Source organism: Mastigoproctus giganteus, chromosome 1 (assembly GCF_048544385.1).
Source record: "Mastigoproctus giganteus isolate SK-2022 chromosome 1, ASM4854438v1, whole genome shotgun sequence".
NCBI classification, from domain to species: domain Eukaryota; kingdom Metazoa; phylum Arthropoda; class Arachnida; order Uropygi; family Thelyphonidae; genus Mastigoproctus; species Mastigoproctus giganteus.
In genome coordinates this window covers 205,746,309-205,768,348 of record NC_143575.1, presented here as the reverse complement: position 1 = coordinate 205,768,348, position 22,040 = coordinate 205,746,309, and the positions used below count along the sequence as shown (strand labels likewise).

At 37.4% G+C, this 22,040-nt stretch overlaps 1 protein-coding gene across 3 annotated transcripts in view; it reads right to left on the bottom strand.

Moving 5' to 3' along the window:
* The window catches only part of Vha100-1 (V-type ATPase subunit a family protein Vha100-1), a 207,513-nt gene that overhangs the window by 63,166 nt on the left and 122,307 nt on the right, over nucleotides 1-22,040 (bottom strand). For all 3 annotated transcript variants that reach the window (XM_090375739.1, XM_090375724.1, XM_090375730.1), the window contains exon 13: nucleotides 11,177-11,270. In XM_090375739.1, coding sequence (XP_090231865.1) covers nucleotides 11,177-11,270 — 94 coding nt within the window. The remainder of the gene's footprint in view (nucleotides 1-11,176; nucleotides 11,271-22,040) is intronic.

The following is a 22,040-nucleotide window of genomic DNA, read 5'->3' as shown; positions in this document are numbered from 1 at the left end:
GATGACTCATCAGGACTTTCATTCCACAAAACAATTAGAAGATTCCATCACTAATAGAAAGAAAACAATTACAGGATTATCAGTCAACTGGCTCAATATGCAATGGATTAAATTAGAAAGGTCGAAACCACAAATTATACAATTCAAATGCAAGTTTAACAAATATATAGAGTTTGATTTAATAAATATTATAAAATCCCAAGCAGGTAGACCATCTTATATCCTTCTGGTAGATCTGTAACAAAAGAAAAGGCATGATGGACCTATTGAAATACATTCCTCCCATTAAACATGACTATTACAAAAATTTAAAGACAAATCAAGGTGATGGTACATTGGATGCATCTGACATTGAAGATATTATTTTGTTGATAATAATAATAATAATAAAAACAACAATAATAATAAAATAGTTCCTATATCGATTTTCTGTTGAAAGTTCCATAATAAATAACATGACTTTTGTCATTATTTATTTTTTTTGCAATTTCCACATTTTCAGTTGCCAAATCGATTAACTCCATAAGTTTATAGAATATTTGTAAAAACATGAACAAATTTTTTTGATATATTTATTTTTATGTATTTTATATCTTGTAATATAAAACCTAGATCTTAAATAATACACTATATAATATTTCAAGCTAAATTTTAAAAAACAATATTTATAACTTCATCAATTTTCTTTACGTTTTATTTCATGGATTTGATCAATTTGGCTTCTGAGTGGCTCATATATCCAATACAAAGCACTACCAAAGAGTTATACAATTGTATATGTAAAAAAGGCTTTATTTAACTCGCTTAATTTTCAGAGATTTTAAGTGCATAATTGAACTGGATCAATCTCCACTGAGAGACAAAAATCATTATCCATGGTTCAGCCTAATATGCTAACATCTTTTTAAATTGTGTAACATCACCCAATAGGTGAATTCATTATGCATTTAAAAATATGAGGTACTACCAGGTTAGCTCTTTCAAAGCACATGGCTTATCAGCTAACAGGTGACCTCTATTATCAAAGGTATGCTGAAATAGAGGCTAGCTGCTGGCTGATGAGAAGCCAGTAAGCTTCAAAACAGCTATCTTGATGGTGTCTCAGACTTTTAAATGCACAGCAGATTTGCCTATTGGGAGATGCATGCAAAGCATTTTAAAAAGATATTAGCAACTTAGCTGCACCATGGTGGATAAGTGGTTTTTGTTTCTAAATGGGCATAAAATCAAAATTTAATTAATATTTTTTTAGAGGAAGCAGAATGTTCCCCATGATTGGACTAACATGCTTAAGATTTTTTTTTTTTTTTTTTTTTTTCAATTTCTGTGTTAATATTTCAATTTCTGTAGACCTATAAAATATTGCATAAGGCATAAGGAGATCTGACTGAGGTGTTTAAGGCCTTGAATGGATTTGAGTGAGCTGAATGTTGGTGGTATTCTTCCACTTGCTGGGACTGCATGCACAAAGGGGCATGAATTCGGGTTGGGGGGATGGATGTGCGGAGGTATGCCTTCGGTGATTGATTATTGGAGCGGGCTTCATCTGTTGTTGTTGTGGGGTGGATGCGTTTTATTTTGTTTTTTTTTATTAATAACAAGATACACAACAGATAACCATTAACAGTGTATCTGAGAGCAGAACAATGAGCAGAGCTGATAATAATAAGAAATCCAACAGTAAAATATACCATTGACATAGGTACAAACATTAGAATCATATGTACAAAAGTATGCATTAAGTTAAGTTACCGGCAAAACAAATAATTAATAAATAAATAAATTTAAAATAATAAAATAAACTACATTACTTAAATGAGCTAGTCACTTTGCAGTTCAAGAGAACAGGCATACTTGTGGATGGAGTTCATCAGTGATTGGAAAGTGTCAAAAAAAGTCAATGAGAGAGTCATTTGCCGATTCTGTTTAGTGGACCGAACTTCATAAAGTCTATGGTGGCTGAGTCTAGGTGAAACATCATAAGATGTTTCATCTGACTTGTCTACGAAATAGAAGGTCATTTTACTGAGAATATCAGCTGTTTCATAAGTTCCAGTGATTACTTTGGCTAGAAGGGTGATGTCAGCAAATAACTCTTCTAGTTCTCAGAGGCTTCAGATGAAAGTAATCACAAAGCGATTGATAGTATACTGAGTGATAAAATAGAAGGTTATAGAACATAAGGTATCGGACAAAATTTTTTTGCCTGCTTCAATTTTGTTAATTAAACTCTTGGTGTGAGGATTACAGATGAGTGAGATGAATTCAAGGATTGGCAGAACAATGGTTTTAAATAACAGCATATCAGTAGTTTTTGATAAATCCCAGTGTTTTGAATGTTTTGCTAGCTAGAATGTTTAGAATGTTTTAAGGACATGGGCATCAAATTTAGCACTGTTAGAGAAGAGAATCCCCCAAGTCGTTGACTTGGTCACACCTTTCAATGACCAGAGTTAATAGTGTACTCCATATTTATTAGTTGTGGGGATCTGCAGGTATTGTGTGTGTGTTGATGCATAAGCTGCTATAGCTATAGTGGCACCTGGAATCTGCAGGATGAGAAAGATTATATTTTACACTGAGGGGTTTAGCAGACAAGCCATTCAGAGATAGCCACAGAGAGAATTTATTGAGGGCACATTGAAGTTGCTGAGAATCGGTTATCTCCTTCACTACAGGTAGATCTTAAGGTCTAAAATTTATTGAGGGCACATTGAAGTTGCTGAGAATCGGTTATCTCCTTCACTACAGGTAGATCTTAAGGTCTAAAATCTTTCTAAGATTTGGAATACTGTGCCCATACTCTGGGCACAGGTGCCTAGTCTCCTGGAGACTAGGCACCTGCACGGTGATCTGATTGAGGTGTATAAGGCCTTTAATGGGTTGAGCACGCTGAATTCTGATGGGATCCTTCCACTTGTTCAGATTACGAACCTAAGGGGACATAAATTCAAATTAAGAAAGGACAGATGTAGAATAGATGTGTGGAAATTTGCCTTTAGCCAGCGGGTGGTTAATTGCTGGAACAAACTTCCATCTGTCGTTGTGGAAGTTGATAGGTTGAATAAATTTAAGGAGGAACTGGACAGGCATTTGGAGGGAATGGTGTGATTTTTTTTTTTTTTTTTTGGCTGAGGCTGCATAAGCTCATACACTTGCTTTCTTACATCACATGCCACTACTACTACTACTACTTGGACACAGTATTCCAAATGCAGTCTTACAACTGCCCTTATACAGTGGAATTATGACTTCCCTATCTCTACAGGATAATGTTCGATAAATCATTGATAGGATAATCATGGGCTTTCCTGATCACCTGTTTATACTGCTGAGTGAATTTTGTATCTGCCCTTATAAGTCCCAGATCCCTTTCTTCCTCTGTTTTTAATTCAACCCCAGCAAGTTTTTTATAAGTTATTTTGGGATTGCTATTCCCCAAGTGTAAGACTCTGCATTTTGCTGAATTAAAACACAGCTGCCACCTTTCTGACCACTTCTGAATACTGGTTAAGTCCTCTTGAAGGAGTGCTGCTTGGCACTAATCATTAACGATGGTCCCAATTTTTACGTTATTTGGTTTTTTTTTTTTTTTTTAGGAGCATTAGCAACTAAGGCCATATTGCTCCAGGGATATGCAATGGTCATTCCCTGACCTTTCCGCATCCTCCGTATCTGGTGGTAACGGGCTTGAACCCCGGTCTAATCAAGAAGCGTGTGCTATGCACTGCTGCTCCTGCCCACCTGGCTACGGAGGCACCAATTTTACGTAGTCTGCAAATCGACATAATGCTCTCTAACCCTTCGTTGATGTCATTTATGAAAATCAGAAACAATAGTGGTCCAAGAACAGATACTTGGGGGACCCTCAATTCTGATGCTACACCAATCTGAAGAATATCCATTAATCAAAACCTTCTGCTTTCTGCCCTGCAGCCATCCTGTAATCCATTTTAGAATCTTTCCAGTAATTCCAACATGTTCAGGCTATACAGTAACCTCTCATGATGGACTGAGTCAAATACCCTGCCAAAATTGTTCCCTCATTCAGCTCATGAGCAACTATATCAAAACAGCTTACTAGGTTAGTTAAACATGATTATCTCTTAATAAAACCAATGTGAGTTCTTCAAGAATCTAAATGTCCCTGGACTGAACTCTTAATCATTGCCTACAAGATTTTTCCTACCACCAAAGTCAGATTAACCAGCCTGTAATTACTGACTTCCCTCTTAGAAATGTCATTATGTATTGGCAATACATTGGCACTTCTCCAATCCAAAGGAATCTCTCCCAAATCCACTGATGCCCTCATAATTAGCCACAATGGTTCATTACACTCTGGCCACCTCCCTCAAAATCAGTGGGTATATGCTGCCACCTCCAGGAGCCTAAAGGCTTTTGGAATCAGCATATACCCACTGATTTTGAGAATTTGATAATACTTGCCTTTAGCCTCAAAAATTTTTCCAATAAATAGATATCTGTAATTTCAAAATCATTAATTTCATATATCTTAGCATCACTTGTAAAGTCTCTTCTCAGAATGAAGGATTTATTGTCCATAAAGATCTGATGCAAGGTACGCATTAAATTCATTAGAAACATCAGCTGGGTCATCTAAGACTTTTCCTACACTCTGTATGCAAGGGTCCAATCTGATTCATTTTCTTCCTCTTTGTATTGACATATGTGAAAAACTCCTTGTATTCTTTGCACTTTTAACCAATGCTTTCTCATGGTAAGCTCTGGCCTCTTTAATCTTATCTGCAATACTATTACAGATGCACTTGTAGCTGTTGCAGGCTTCAGTATTTTTCATCACTAACTTTCTTGTGCTATCTTTTTCTCCTCTATCAGATTGGCCAATTCCATATTCACTGTTGGCGCCTCCGTAGCCAGGTGGGCAGGAGCAGCAGTGCATAGCACACGCTTCTTGATTAGACCGGGGTTCGGGGCCATGCCTACCAAATACAGAGGATGCGGAAAGGTCAGGGAATGACCATTGCATATTCCCGGAGCAATATGGCCTTAGTTGCTAATGCTCCTAAATAACAAACAAACAATAACAAACAGCATATTCACTGTTCTGAGCATCTACCCTGTGCTATATGTGTTCATGGCTTCTATGATTACTGTTTTAAAGGTATTCCATAATTCTAATGTATTTGCCCTCCCTCTGCAATACATCCAATTAATTGATGCCACATAGCACCTTAAACTTTCACAGTTCCCTCTTCTGAAATTAGAAACCATCATTTTACTTTTAACAATTTGTAACATATTTCTTCATCTTCCAACTAACAACTGCATGATCACTACATGCCACTGGTTCCTGTACTGCAGGCCCTATGTCATCTGATTCATGAGTAATGATGAGGTCTAGAATATTCTTACCCCTAGTATTTTCTTTAACATCCTTGTATAAATAATAATCATTTAGTTTAAAAATTGTTCCTCATGATGAGTTTCCCCTCCCACTTATTCCAATCAATTAATGGCAGGTTGAAGTCACCCATAATAAGGTTGGTTATTTGGTGTTTATGGCCTTAGTTTCCAATGTGCCAAGTTGAAACTAATAATAAGACATTCATACTTGCTGGCCCATTCCATCTGCATGTAGAGACCCTCATCCATACTCTTCACAATCCTCTGGTCTGTATATTACTCCCACTCTCATTGTACCTTTGCATCAAACTGACTCACACCACCCACACAGATTCTATGCTGGCAGGCATAACTTCTGATTCAGCAAACCTCTTTGTTTGTCCTCAGGCTGCTTTTGACAAGAAGCATAACCACACCATCTTCTATCTTCCCTATCTTTCCTAAATATATTATACATACCATAGTAGAACTCTTCATCCCCAATTTTCGGATGAAACCACATTTCTGTTAGCCTTATTATGACAGCAGTTGTTCTAACCAGGTGTTAAAATTCACCCACTTTACTGACAACACTCCTGATATTACTGTAGACACAATTAAGACTAAGTATTCTTCTACAGTTTGCTAACTTGACACAGCCCTTGAATTTATTTAAGTTTGTTTCCCTAGTTTTATCTTCCCCCAGTACATCTTGCCAACGTTGACTGTCGAGGCAATACACAAGAATTCTTGATATGTGTGCAAGCATTACTTTGACCCATATCATCAGATAAATGTGAGGGAGGAGCTTGATTTACAATGCTTGTTGAATAACTGATGGTGCCCATGCTAAAAATCTATAGCTGTAACTATCAAAACTTTAGGAATTCCTCTTTAATTTGATGTATTTTTTTCCCTTCAGTCTCTAAAATTATGGTGCTTAGAAATGTTTAAAGTTCTTAAGCTACTTTGTAATAACCTTGTATAATATGCAACTTACACAGAATTATTCTGAAAAGTGTGGCCAAAGTTGGGAAGTATATTCTATTCACCAAAACAATGAAAAAGTTAATGAATGTACGTCTGAAAATGCCTTTTCTTTCTGAGTTCTAGCCATGTTGCTATTAAAAAGGTGCCATTGTAAAGGTATTCAAGGCATTCAGCAAATACTGCATTACTGCAGATGTTCAAACTGGCCTCACTGAGCAAATATACAACAATCAATGTCTTCACATTGACTGACGAGCACACTCAAAATTATCAGAACTGTTCTCAATTGTGTGGCAGCCAGTCATAATGTGATCAAAGATTTGTTGTTAACCAGTATTCAACAGACTAGAGCTTTTAGGTGTCCATGCATATAAAAATCCATGGGATTCAAATCTGATAAGCATAAAGGCAACATAGTTCACCTACTTGAACCTATCTAATGGCCAGGATAACAGGTGTCGAGCTCATGAGCAGTAATCATGAAATGCAGGGAAAAGATTCATCATACATGAACCACATGCATGCTTGTGTTAGTAATCATATATCTTTGAGCAATACAAGCAGATTCTTCTTCAAAAAATCTTTGTAAATGTTGTCACTGAGTATAAATAGCAGTACATGATGTCCAATCATATAGTAAGTAATGATACTAACCCAAAAACTGATAGTGAGAGTGACCAATCCCATGATCTTCCTCTGCCCACAGATGTTGATTATAAAAATTAACAATACCACCTTGCTAAACTCACACTCACACTCTCTCACACACACACACACACACACACACACACACACACACACACACACACACACCTGTAAAAAGAACCAACAAATTAAGTGAAAATCAACATACTGATGCATAAACCAACTGCAGATCAGTAGGCTCAAGTGTTTTTTGTTAGGAAAACATTTGAGTCTACTGAGCTCTGAATTCTTCATGGTAGAAACATCTGGCTTCCACACTGATATTCTTTGTATAACCACACATTAAATACATGTCCACAATTTCAGCAGTTACATAATTAATATCTTTGGAAATTTATAACAAGATGAAATGAAATTCAGTTGAACAGGACTGTTGATAGTGCCACCACCAGGAAGAGCAACATGGCTGTAACTCAACAAGAAAGCATTTGCAGACCTGTGTTCATATGAATTTACTCCTCAACTTTGGCTAAATAAAGTTTTTGGAATCACTCTTTATAAGGAGGAAAACTGCCAAATACAGAATTTTTTCCTCCTATGGAAAATCACAGGCAGGGGGAACCAAAACATGACAAGACCTAAGCAACCAACAAACAGGCAGATGTAAAGTAAATTTGATGGCTAGTGGTGAATGCTCCCTTCAGATAAATTCTTTATTGTTGACTGTTGAAAAAAAAAAAGTTTTTTTTTTGACAGACATCAACAAAGAATAAGGAAGATTTGTACTTATTTATTTCAAAAATAAGGTTTTGCCAAAATTTGTTATTGTGTATTCATGCAGATAACTATGCAGACATAAGTAGTTGCCAAACTGGCAAGTTTATTCTTTGCATTTGAAATAAAATATTGAATGAAGCATTTTCCAATACATCTGTAGGAGGTGTTGTTTGGTTTTTTAGGAGCATTAGCAACTAAGGCCATATTGCTCTAGGGATATGCAGTGGTCATTCCCTGACCTTTCCACATCCTCCGTATTTGGTGGGCACGGGCTCGAACCCCGATCTAATCAAGAAGCGTGTGCAACGCACTGCTGCTCCTGCCCACCTGGCTACGGAGGCGCCACATCTGTAGGAAGAGATGCCACATTGACAATATATATATAATGCTTAAGTTTTTCAATGTACCTTGGTTTGCTAGTTTAGATTTTACTTTTCAGAAAACCCCATTGATAAAAATCTGTAGGTGTTAGGTCAGGTGAATGGGCTGGCCAATTTGTAGGTCCTCCTTGACCAATTCAACATTCAGGGAAAGTTTAATTTAAGAACACTTTAACATTGCAAGCGAAGTGAAGGGATTCTCCATCTTGTTGAAAGAAAGAGTTTGTAATAACAGGCCAGGATTTTCCTGCAATTCTGAAATAAATAACTAGGTTCCACATAAGGGGAAATCAATGTGGCACGCCATAAGTTAACTTTAGTTGAATCTCTTTTTTTTTTTTTTTTTTTTTTGTTAGTTCTTGGCGCATCGGCTTCTGTGGCCATAATGCACCTCCCAAGGTTTTTGCAGTACTTTGATCCAAGCCCCGAGGCGGGATTCGAATCTGCGACCTTTGGGTTGCCAGGCAGGCACTTCACCCACCCGGCTAGCCTGGTCGGCTTGAATCTCTTTCCTGTTCATATGGCTCATGTGGATTTTCTTTACAATTGTGCCAATTAACTCTGCCAGATAAGTGAAATGTAGCCTTATCACTAAAAATTGGTTTGGTAAGAGGTTTCCATTTGCATCTATGTGTAATTAATTCTTAAAAAGCATTTACTCTCATTTCACAACCCTCTTATAAAAGTTGAACTGTATGCATTTTATAACATTTAAACCTTAGTTCTGCATGAAGGATATGATGAACATATGTTTAGATTGGACTGCAGGAAGTTTTATTTTAGCCAGCGAGTTATAAATTACTGGAATAGGTTGCCTTCATGGGTGGTAGAGGCCGACAGTTTGGGGAAATTCAAAGGTCATCTGGATAGTACTTTCGGGTAAGGGAAGTGCATAGGATGATAGGTTTAATTTCCCCCTTTTTTTTTTTTTTTTATTAATTATTATTATTTAGTTATTTATTTTATTTTATTTTTTATCATTGTTTTGTTTGGATTTTTATTTTTATTTATTTATTTTTTTTTTTTGGCTGGTGCAGCATAAGCCATAGGCTTTCTTGCACCATGCAGCCGTTACTAATACTAATACTAACATAGATTTTAGATATTCAATTGAAGTGATGCTCTCCCGATTGACTTCACAGGGCTGTTGTTAAATACTTCCTAATACTTTTCATTCTTTTGTCTTTCCAGCAGATTTCCTCTTCATGATACCTTGTACCATCAAATTGAACTGCTCACCATTGTATTAAGTGCCATTAGGGTGCTGGTTTGTTCATTTCATATTGAAAACATCTTTGAGCTTTAATTATCAAGCCACATTTATCATTCATGTACATATCTCACAACTTTTGCTTTCTCTTGAGGATTTCTCATTATTCCAGAAACAGGAAAATGCAATAGTCAGTTAGGTACATAAAACTAGAACGTCTAATGCTCATATTCTTGTCAAAACCAGTTCATTATTTCAATTACTAGTAAAAGTTATTTGATTTTCTCTTTAGTACACCCACTCCCCGGCTTACATAATACTTGACTTACGGAAATTCGACTTTATGTAAGTTTTTGCTGGCCGGTGTAAACTTAAAAAAAAAAAAAAAAAAAAAAAAAATCGTGGAAACGTATTTTGCATTCCGTAGGAATAAATGGTGGTATCGTGAAAATATCGTAATGTGAACCCAATAACACATTGTTTGTGTTTTTTTTTTTTTTTTGTTTGTTTTTTTTTTTTTGGTAATTCGTTCCAAGATCTCGCTATATAGCTAAGCTATTTATCTCTCTAAAGGTCATTTTTATAATGGAAATTGCACTACACTTTCATCATTATGATATGTTCCATTATAAGAATCAATTTTGAATGCCTTTGTGATATTTTTCTAAAACACATTTCTGGAGTTCACTACCATAACACAATTTGCACTTTCCGATTTATTGGGCTTTTCTGTTAGCGCAATAAATTATAAACGTGTAGTGCACTCAAATCTTACTGCATTTGCAATAAGCCCAATAACTGGAATTCTGTGGTTTTTACATTATGGTATTATGGTGAAATGAGTTTTCCTTCACTGAAATCTTCAATCATATAAAAAACATAAATAAATTTTCAGAATCTTCTCTTCATTCCTATTTACTTAATTCAATGGTGAAGGGAAAGGGAACAATGGAAAGTGCAAGTGCTGACAGTGCTAGGAAACAAAACAAAAATGATTTAGAAGTGAAAATGAAGATGACAATTAAGAATTATGAAGCAGGACAAATTTGTCATCTATTCAGGGCCACCACAAGTGGGCATGTGAAGTAAGCGTCGCTTATGGGTGGCAGTTCAAGGGGACACCGAAATTTTTTCGATATTGTTTTCCGATTGGTTAACGCTTGCCAGTATTCAACATTTATGGTGGCAAATTTTATTTTGCTTACTGGCAGGCACATAGGAATGCAGCGCTACTGCATCTATTGCACAGAATTAGGTCTCGCTGCAGTGAATCAACAGTGAATACTGTTTTAAAGGACAGTGCGCGTATTAAAGAACATGTTAAAGGATCAATGCATTTAAGATCAACAGAGATCACAAAACAGCATTCGGTGCTATATCGAAGATGGAAAAGCTATTAATAATATGGATGGAAAATCAGATTCAGAAGCAAGTGCCCCCGAGTCCAATGGTTATTCAAGCAAAAGCAAGAAGTATTTATCAAGTTATTAAGAATAAGTAAGGCAAACCCCAAGCCAAGTTCGTGGCAAGGAACAGGCGGTTTAATAGGTTCAAGCATTGCGCTGGTTTGTAAATTTTGTGATGTGTTGGAAAAAACCCCTTCCAAATCTCCACAGCCCTCAACTTCCACAGCGGCACACTTATCAGCTGGAGAGTTAATTCTGGCAATAATGCTCGAAAGATAAAACTTGCTGATGTTAGGCCTGTCTCCTCTCTTTGTAATTTTGTATACTTTTGTAATTTTTCCTGTGTATGAGATAATTCACATAAGATTTTAATTAAATAAGCAATATGTCATATTACTTACAGGATCCAAACCAAATGGATAAGGATACATAAGATATTCATCTTCTTTTGTAGGGTTCAGCTGAACAGATTTTTCATAAGGGGTTTTATGTAAACTATTGAATAAAGAAAGAATTTCTCAAATTCAATTATATTAAGTATTGAAAAGAACCACTTTTATTCTTACACAAAATCAAAAAATAATATGAAAAATACAATTTGATAACCAGTTTCATAGTGTACAATCCTTCATATTATGAAAATTTTTAACACATCAACTTCAATGATATTGTTTTGTTACATTTAGCTAACTTTTATTGTTAAAAGTAGAAGCATAAAAAAAAATAAAATAATGATGATCGCTAGACCTGCACAATTCATCAGGCAGTTATCTGACTTATGGCAAATGACGTTTTTAGAAAAAAATGACATACTGATATGTTTGATGATTTTCCCAATATGTCTGTTAAGTAAAATTTCATAGATATATTAAATGCTTTAAATTAAAAATTGCTTTTTAATAATTGATTACATAGTTGTATGAACAAGATACTTTTTTTACAAATGTAGACTGATACCTCACCTTCAATACATTTTTATCACTTTCTTTTTACTTCTAAATCTATTTTTCAGTCATGCTTAAGGATGATACATCAATTCAACAATTTAAAAAATACACTGATATTTAGTCAAAGGTTCCAGTTGAAAAACACCTGCAAAAATAGTCTCTTTCTGATAGGTCTGAGCTTACCAAAAACAGAAATGAAAGACTTCAAGGGATAAAGAAATCTAAGTCTTCCTATGAATTCAGTGAAATAACAATGTCATGAACTGTAAGAAACTATCAGTAAGAAACAAGAATGAAAAACAAGTGCCTATTGAGTGATTGTCTCTTTTACATTCTTAAAGATTTACCTCAATTTCTTATTCATAAACTATGATACTAAATTTAGAGAAAGAGAAATATAGTCTAATACAAATTTTAAAGTTATTCACTGTATATTATGAAAAAATAGACATAATTCGAAGAAAGTAGGGGATTTAAGTGCTGACATCGCATCTCCTTAGAAACAGCAACAAGAACCAACAGTGCGAAAGGGAAGGACAGTGTTTTTATAACATCTCAAAACCAGCAAATAAGCTGAGTTGATCAACTACAGCACCTACACTATTAAAACCAGAAATCTCTGATGAAGATTAACTCATGCAAAATGAAAATGGATGACAATGCACACACTACAAGGAAAAAACATCTAAAAATGAGATAAAGGACTTAATTCTGGACACTTAAACATATATGGACCTTGAGGTTGTCACAGACATTCTCTCAGATATGCCAGACAAGCTGTACTTGCTACCTGGGAGTCTAAAACGCTGATGAAACATATTCGGGTGACACTCAAGTCAAGTGGACAAAATTTCGGCAAAGTCCGGACGGTCTATGACAGCCAAATCCTCTGCCTGCACCTTCACGATGGCGGGACTGTTAGTAATCCTGGGTATAACCTCCATGCACAAGTACATGGTGGATGACCACCCAGGTGTGAACCAACGTAAGCAGGGGTCGAGGTGTAGCGCCTACACCACATGGAGGAATGCTGCCCCTCTATGTTACCAGGCAGTACTAGGTGGTAGATGACTCTCATCAACCGGTGCAATACCACCACTTTGCTTATTGGAGGCTTGAAGTGGTGGAACCCATGTTTAGTCTCTAGAGCTAAGTTCCGGTCAACCCTTCCCTATCTCTTCCATCATGCAGTATGATTGATGACTTTTGAGGTTATGATGAACATCGTGGCGAGATCCAATATCCCTTACATTTCGAGGGTCATCATCATCAGCCATTTTCAATCCACTGCAGGATGAAGGCCTCTCCAGCAACTTTCCACTTCCTTCTATTTTGAGCACTGGCCATCCATTTACTACCCACAAACTCATGAATTTCATCTATCCATCTCCGCCTTTGTCTTCCAGGTTTTCTTCCAGCTCCTTGGATACCATTCTGTTATTTTCTTAGTCCATCTGTCATTATGTCTTTGAGCTATGTGTCCTGCCCAATACCATTTTAGTTCTTTAGTTTTGATAAGAATGTCCTTTACTTAAGTTTTCTGCCTAATCCATGTGTTTTTTCTTCTTATCTAACAGTCTGATTCCCAATATAATTCATTCCATTCTTCGCTGTGTAGTTCTCAGCTTCTCTTCCATTCTTTTGGTGAGTGCCCAAATTTCACTTACATAAGTCATGGTGGGCAGTATACATTGGTTCATTATTTTATGTTTCAGACAAACTGGGATATTGCTCTTCAGTATGTGACTATATTTCCTGCATGCAATCCATCCAAAATTTTTTCTACTCTTGACTTCCAGCCATTTATCATTATTACAGCTAATAACTTGTCCCAGATAAGTATATGACTCCACCTTTTCAATTACTGCTCCTTCAATCATTATTTCCCTTTCTGTGGCATACTTGTTCATCATTACTTTTGTTTTAGCCATATTCATCTTTAGTCCAAAATCCTTACTAAATGTGCGTAACTGATTAAGATTTTCCTCTAATTCTTTAGGATCGTGGCTTATGACCACAATGTCATCTGCAAATCGTAAATGGTTTAGGTAATCTCCATTTACATTGACTCCTTTCTGCGACCAATCTAATCTTCTGAAAGCTTCCTCAAGGGCAGCAGTAAACAGCTTCGGAGATATTGTGTCTCCTTGTCGAACTCCTTTCTCGATTTTAAATTTGCTAGTCTTTGTCTAGTCTAATAAAGGAGGTAGCACTCTCATATATTTTCTTCAAAATCATAATATATGGGGTATCTATGCCTTGTCTTTCCAGTGCCCGAAACATTGCCTTATGCTGTATGGAGTTAAATGCCTTTTCATAATCCACAAATGTTAGGCATAATGGTGTTTTATATTCATTTGCTTTCTCCATTAGCTGTGATATTACGTGAAGGTGATCCATAGTTGAGAATCCTGTCCTAAAGCCAGCTTGCTCTTTCGGTTGATTCTCTTCAAGTATTCTTTCTAATCAGTTAATGACCCTTGTGAACAACTTTTAGATGTGGGATGACAAGCTAATTGGTCTTTAATTTTCAATTTCTGATTTATCTCCTTTTTTATGCAGCAAAAGTATGATTGCATTATTCCACTGTTTAGGCGTCACACCTTTTCTAATGCACTTTGCGAAGAGCCTTGCCAGTTTTTGTGTTATGTCTCTTCCTCCCAATTTTAACAACTCTACAGTAACTTCATCTTCCCCCGGGGCTTTCTGATTCTTAATTTTTTTTCAATGCATGTTCTACCTCATCAGGAAGAATATCGGATATGTCGTATGTGTTGCTACTTTGCAATCCATCTTCCCCACTGCTGGCATCATTCCCCTGCTCCTCGTATAATTCTCTATAGTAGTCTTCTGTTATTTGATTTATGCCTTCTCTGCTGTTTATAAGTACACCATCGCTATTCTTCAGTTTCAGTATCATTTGTCTTTCTGTATTACTGCTCATGGCTGCTGATTTAAATCCTTTGTTTTCCCTTAATGCTTGTTCTACTTTTCTTGTGTTAAATCTTCTTATGTCCTCTCTGAATCTCTTTCTAATGGCTTTGCATAACTCGGTATACTCAATTTTCTCCCTGTCTGTTTTTCTTGCTTTTCATTTGCCGTCTTCGGTTCATCATGACAAGTGTTTCTTGACTAATTTTTTTTTCTTTGGATTTCTTTTTCCCTATAGGTTTCTTGGGCTTTATCACTTTCAGAAAGTTGTAATATTCCTCGTTGATATCTTGGTCCTGGGCAGTCTGCAGAAGCTCAAACTTGTTCTTAAGTTCCAGTACATACTGCTTTTTCTCCTCTTCTGTTATCTCAAAGACCTTTGTATTATTTATTCGAGTCAGTTTTTTCCTTTCCTTTCCTACATCAAGTGTACATCTTACCATTCTCTGATCACTTCCAACATTTACCTTATTCAGGACGGTAACATCATTCACAATATATCTTCTGTTAGTGAGGATGAAGTCGATTTCATTAGTTGTTAATCCATTTCGACTCTTCCATGTCAACTTTTTGTTCACCCTTTTCTTGAAAAAAGGGTTCATTACTGACAGCCCTTGAGATTCTGCAAATTCCACAAGTCTTTCACCTCTTTTATTTCTTTCACCAATTCCAAAATTTCCTATAGTTCCTCTTTCTGTGCTGTTTTACCTTTTTCCAACTTTAGCATTGAAGTCCCCCATAATAATAGTGTAGTGGGTTTTCTGCTCATCTAGAAGACTCAATTTCGGTGTACATTTCTTCAACCTCTTCATCATCATGGCTCGATGTTGGTGCATAAATCATTATAATCTTTAGCTTGTACCTCTTAGAAATCTTGAGTATTAGTCTTGACACCCTTGGTGATGTACTTTTGAATTCCAAAATGTTGTTTTTAAAATCTTTATGACCAGAAACCCAACTCCACCTTCACTCCTTTCACTGTTTCCATTGGTGTACAGCAGATTTCCACTTGATAAACTTATAAGTGATTCATTTCTTCTTGTTTCAGCCAAATCGTTGATATTCCAATTCACATTTTCTAATTCCTTTTCCAGCTCTAATATCATGTCTTCACTGGTGAGTGATTTTACGTTATAACAGGCCAAGTTCAGTTTCCGTGCATGGCAGCCTGGTCGTACCCAGAGATTCTTAGCACCCTCTGCTTCCACTCTGATCCTCTCGCTGCCGTAAGAGGGAGAGTGAAAGCTGCTGGGGACTGAGGGCCATTTGTATTGTTGTGCTCTCATATGTTGAAGGGTTTGGTCTTTTCCTCTTCACGCTGACCAGGCGTCTTGAAGAGAACCACTCTACACATTCGTTACCACCTAAGTGACATAACAGGGCTTACCATCGAGAAGGTGTGCATGAGTGGATTTTAGGGAGGCAGGCCAACCGGACTTCTCCTAAATCTTCTGTAATAGAGAGACATTGGATCCATCAGTGTTTTAGGCTGAGTGTCTGATAACACACAGGATACCTGTTCCCCTCTAAGCACAAGTACATGGTGGGTGACCACCCAGGTGTGAACCAACGTAAGCAGGGGTTGAGGTGTGGCGCACACACCACATGGAGGAATGCCGTCCCTCTATGTTACCAGGCAATACTAGGTGGTAGATGACACATCAACCGGTGCAATACCACCACTTTGCTTATTGGAGGCTTGAAGTGGTGGAACCCATGTTTAGTCTCTAGAGCTAAGTTCCGGTCAACCCTTCCCTATCTCTTCCATCATGCAGTATGATTGATGACTTTTGAGGTTATGATGAACATCGTGGCGAGATCCAATATTCCTTACATTTCGAGGGTACAGCTCAAAAACAGTGTTTGCAGGCCGGCTGCTAGTTAGTACACCGGACCGAACCTATTGGTAACTCTCTAGGGGGCTTCCAGATCAGCTAGTGTATAATCTTGCTACGTCTACTCTGCCAGATGGTGACTGGAGGGAGTCCGATTAGTGTGTATGCGGGGAGCACTGTCGAAGCCACGTTATGTCAAGGATCTGGGTATATTCTTACCATGTGTACGCCATATCCAAAAATTTCATTACTTCATACAGCATGTCCCACCCACCTTTTCTTATTATTGAATACACCATGAATTGTCAAACTAATAGAGCAAGCTTATCTGCGAAAAGATCTAAACCTCCCAAGCACTTCTTAATTCATTTCACAAATATACATGGTCTCAGTTCTAATCTCAACGATGTCCATTTACACTTGCAGTCTGCCAAACCCCATGTACTTTTTCTGACAGAATCTCAGTTATCGGTTGATTCAACTACTGCTCATCACAGATGCCCAAATTAGTTGCTGTATGATTCCTTTCGCCTCAAAGGTGGTACTTGTGCATATGTCCGTTCTGATATTCCCTGTCAGAGACTTGGCAATTTGGAATCTCCTCTCTTTGATCTTCTCTGGCTTAAAATCCCTCTACCTCATTGTGTCAAATTCATCTGTTGTCTCTACCATTCTCCCAACTCCACTAATCATTTGGAGCTCTTTGACTTCCTCTCTTTACAACTTGACTTTCTCCAGTCCAACGTTCCTAACAGTGAGGTAATTTTCCTTGGTGATTTTAATGTTCACAACTCCAGCTGGCTTCAGTTTTCAAGTCACACAGACCCAGCTAGTCGAGATGCTGAGACTTTTGCAATTACTAATGACCTGGCACTGATTGTTCATTTACCTACAAGAATACCAGACAATCCTAATCACACAGCCAATACGCTTGAACTTTTTCTCGCAAACAACCCTTCTAAGTATACGTTCGAAGTGAGAGGTCCTTTAGGCACTTCAGATCACAACTTGGTGATTGTCTCTTCTCAAATGGAACCTTTATCTCATGGCTATTCCCAACCTCGTGTTGTTTGGCATTACAAAAATGCAAAATGGGATGACCTGCGAGACTTCTTTTCCTTGGTCGGATTACTGTTTCAAAACTTCTGATGTCAACGTTTGCTCAGATCGTGTCAGTGAAATTATTCTTGCAGGAATGGAATCCTTTATCCCACACTCCACTTTAAAATCTCGTCCTCTATCTAAACCTTGGTTTTCCAATAAATGTGCTAAGGCTGTTCAAGAGAAGAATGTTGCATATCGTAATTGGCTTGTTTCTAATTCTTCAGTTTCATTTTCTGCGTACACCAAAGCTCGCAACAATTGTAAAGCAGTTATTAATCAGTCCAAACTAGAGTTTGAACAGACTAAGAGTAGAAAACTTGCTTCTTGCCCTAATGTTAGCCGAGCATTCTGGTCTCTTGCCAAAGCAGTTGGGTGCAACTTTTGCCCATCTCTGCTCCCACCTCTGTCCAAACCAGATGGTTCTGTTGTCACTTCAGCCAAGGATAAAGCTGACCTGCTAGCATCCCATTTTTCTTCCAACTCATGTATTAATGATCTTGGTAAAACACCTCCCACCATTCCCAACACGCTCCATTCAATGCCCCCTGTGGTCTTCCGTCAAAAGGATGTCAGAAGGATTTTGAAGAATCGTGATGCTAAGAAAGCTCCAGGTCCCAATGATATTTCTCCACTTGTTCTCAAAACCTGTGCTCCTGAACTTACTCCTATTCTTTGCCGCCTTTTTTCACTTTCTTATTCCAAAAGGTGTTTTTCCTTCTGCTTGGAAATTTACTCATATACAGCCAGTTCCTAAAAAGGGCGACAAATCTCTCCCATCCAGTTATCGTCCCATTGTAATTACTTTTACTCTTTCTAAAGTAATGGAGAAATCAATTAACCGCCAACTCTTAAACTACCTAGAAACCTTCCGTCTGATCAATGATCGCCAGTATGGATTCCGTCAGTGTCGATCCACTGGTGATATTCTGGCTTATGTTACCCATTTATGGACTAATTGAATGGAAAGGTTCGGTGAAACACAAGTAGTTGCTCTTGACATCTCAAATGCATTCGATCGTGTTTGGCATAAAGGTCTTCTAAACAAGCTTCCATCTTATGGTTTGCCAACTGTTTTTAGTAATTGGTTATCCAGTTTTCTCTCTGATCGTTCACTGAGGGTGATGGTAGATGGCTCTGTATCTTCTAACTTCTCCACTAATGCCGGTGTTCCCCAAGGTTCAGTTCTCTCCCCCACTCTTTTCCTCTTGTATATTAATGACCTTCTTCCATTGACTGAAAATCCTATCCATAGTTTTGCCGATGATAGCACATTGTCCACTTTCCATTTTGAGAAACCTTGTTCTGCTGAATCAGCTTCAACTTCTCGAAAATCTGCTACCAATTCCTTAAATGTCGATCTTCAGGTAATTCTCCAGTGGGGTAAAAACAACTTAGTTGATTTCAACCCTTCTAAAACTCAGTCTTGTCTTATATCTCACAAAAAGGATTCTTCTGCTCCTATGCTTATCTTTAGTGACAATCCGATTTCTAGGCAAAATGATATACAATAATATCCCGACTTACGCGAACTCTGAGTTATGCGGTTCTTGATTTTTTCGTTTGGGAACATTGCCGCACACTATCTTCAAGGTCGTTTTTCATATGCTATCGATATACGGTGTGATGGCAGAGAGTGAGAGCGAAAGATGAACAAAATTCATTTGCTGCCGCATGAGCTGCACACATATACAAGAATTTGCATTCCAACTGTCATATTTATGTGTGTGTGTGTTCGAATTCGTGCTCAACTTTTGTCGGACATTACATCGTTTTCACGAATAAAAAAACTTTCCAGGCTTTAAGGTTTCCAAAGACCGATTGACAATGATGGTCGGTGGCAATGCAGCTGGTGACTGCAAGTTAAAACCTCTCTTAATATATCGCTCCGAAAACCCAAGAGTTTTAAAAAAATATATCTAAAATTAACTTACCAGTGATTTGGAAGTCAAATCATAAAGCTTGGGTGACAGCTTCCGTTTTTGAGGACTGGTTTGGTCACCACTTCATACCCGAAGTCGAACGTTATTGCAAGTCTAAACAGGTTCCATTTAAATTGATCCTTCATATTAACAATGCACCCGGTCACCCTCCTGCCACCCTAATTAATTTCGACCGACGTGTGAAAGTTGTGTTTTTGCCTCCATACACAACCAGCTTGCTTCAACCAATGGACCAGGGAGTCATCAAATCATTCAAGGTCTACTACACGAGCATTCGTTTGCACGTCTGAATGAAGCTATGAGACAAAATAGTGAGATATCTGTTAAAGACTTTTGGAAACAATCTAAAACATCTAAAACATTGAGTTTTAGATGCCATAAGAATCACTGAAGAATCTTGGGATGAAATTCATAAAAAAACATTGAATGCTGTCTGGAAGAAACTTTGTCCATTTTTTTTTTTCAAAAACGAGATGAAAACAACGCCAGAAACTGATCATGTCGCTCATATGATAGAAGTTGTTAATCTTGCCAAGCAATTAGATTTGGAGGTCAATGGTGATGATGTCAACGAGCTGTTGGATTCACATAGTGAGGAGCTGACAATGAATGAGCTCATAGAGATGTGTGGCAAAACGTCACTGAATTATCCGACACTTCAGACCCAGTTCCACCAGAAAAGCACATGACAACTGCAAGCTTGACAGAAAGTCTCAGCTCAATTGAAAAGGGCTTAAAAATTTTAGAAAACAGACCCCAAGAATGCGTTATAGCTACAAGGCAAGGAAAAAAAATTTATTAGCTTGCTACTAAGAAATTCTGCGTGAAAAAAAGAAGCCGCTGTGTCGTCAGACGAATTTGTTAGATTTTATGAAGCCATCAACATCGAAATAACGTTTTTACTAACTCATTTATTTTTTTAATACATAATTTGTATTAATATGTATAAATAACTGCAATTTTATTAAATATTTTTCTTTTAAACTAGTGTTTTTGTTAGTCCTTGGTCCCAATTAAACCAAATTTATATTTATTTATATGCAAAGTTGTACCCCGACTTACGCGATTTCGATTTTCGTCGGACTCACCTATTGCGTAACTTCGGGGTATTACTGTATCTCTTTTGGGGATTACCTTGACTTCTAATCTCTCTTGGCACAAGCACATTACAAATATTGCTTCCTCTGCATCTAAAAAACTTGGTTTTCTCTTTCGCTCTCGACGTTACTTTTCTTCCAAACAGCTGCTCACTCTGTATAAATTGCAAATTCGCCCTGCCATGGAATATTGTTCCCACATCTGGGGCGGTGCCCCCAAAACCTCTCTCAGGCTTCTTGAATCCATTCAGGAGAGGGCAGTTAGGTTAATTAATGATTCACCTCTAACAGACTCTCCACTCGCTGTCTCATAGACTTACTGTTTCTGCTGCATGCCTCTTCTACAGATATATCCATGGGCACTGTTCTTCTGAATTGGCTTCTATAATTCCCAATCTCTCTTTCAAAACAGTCCAAACACGTGCCGCCACCAGCCAACATCCATTTACTGTCCAACTCCAAACTCACAGAACCAACTTCTCATCTTCCTAGTTTATTCATTCAACTGCCATTTTCTGGAACAACCTTCCTTCATACGTATTTCCTGAAAATTACAGTCTACAGAAATTCAAGTCCAGTGTCAACAAATATCTTCTTTCGTTTTCTCAACCTCCAACCCAAGCACGGTACTAAGTACTATAGGTTCTAATACCTCTCGTGTTTGTGGTTTACATATATATATGTAAATTTCACTTATAATCAGTGTTTACTGCCTTCGCTTTGAATTCAAAGTTGCTTATTTTATTTAGAAGAAAAATATATCAGTAGTAATTTAACAAATCTCTTTAAAAGACAAAAAAAAAAAAAAAAAAAAACAAGACTGGAATACAAAATAATTTATTAAAAAATAAATGTGGACAATCATAAAATCTCATAGGTCAGTAATTAAGTGTGTAAACTTTATTTATATTAATATTCTCTTGGGAAGAAACAACTTCAATCCATCTCTTGCCATAGAATCTACTATCATAGTTCAAGTTTGATGACTGAACCATGGTCTCGATCAGTTTCCTTTTATTTCTGATTTCAGAGGAAATGACTGGGTCACCATCATTCGATGCATATCTCTATACACAACATAAATACACCGATGAGCCAAAACATTGTGACCAGCGAGTCGTTATGCAAATTGAAGCAACTGCAGCACATGTGCGGGTCGGGACACTGTATAAAAAACATCTGATACTGAGCTCCGTTAAACAGTGTTACTCTTGTTCTTCAGATGGGAAAGGCAGCAGACTTAAGCGAGTTTGACAAAGGCCACATTGTAAGGGCCAGAAGACTGGGTCAGAGCATATCCGAAATGGCACAACTGGTGTGGGATGCTCACAGTCAGCCGTGGTTAGTACCTACCGAAAGTGGTCCGAGGAGGGGGAACCCATGAACCACTGGCGAGGTGTTGGACAACCAT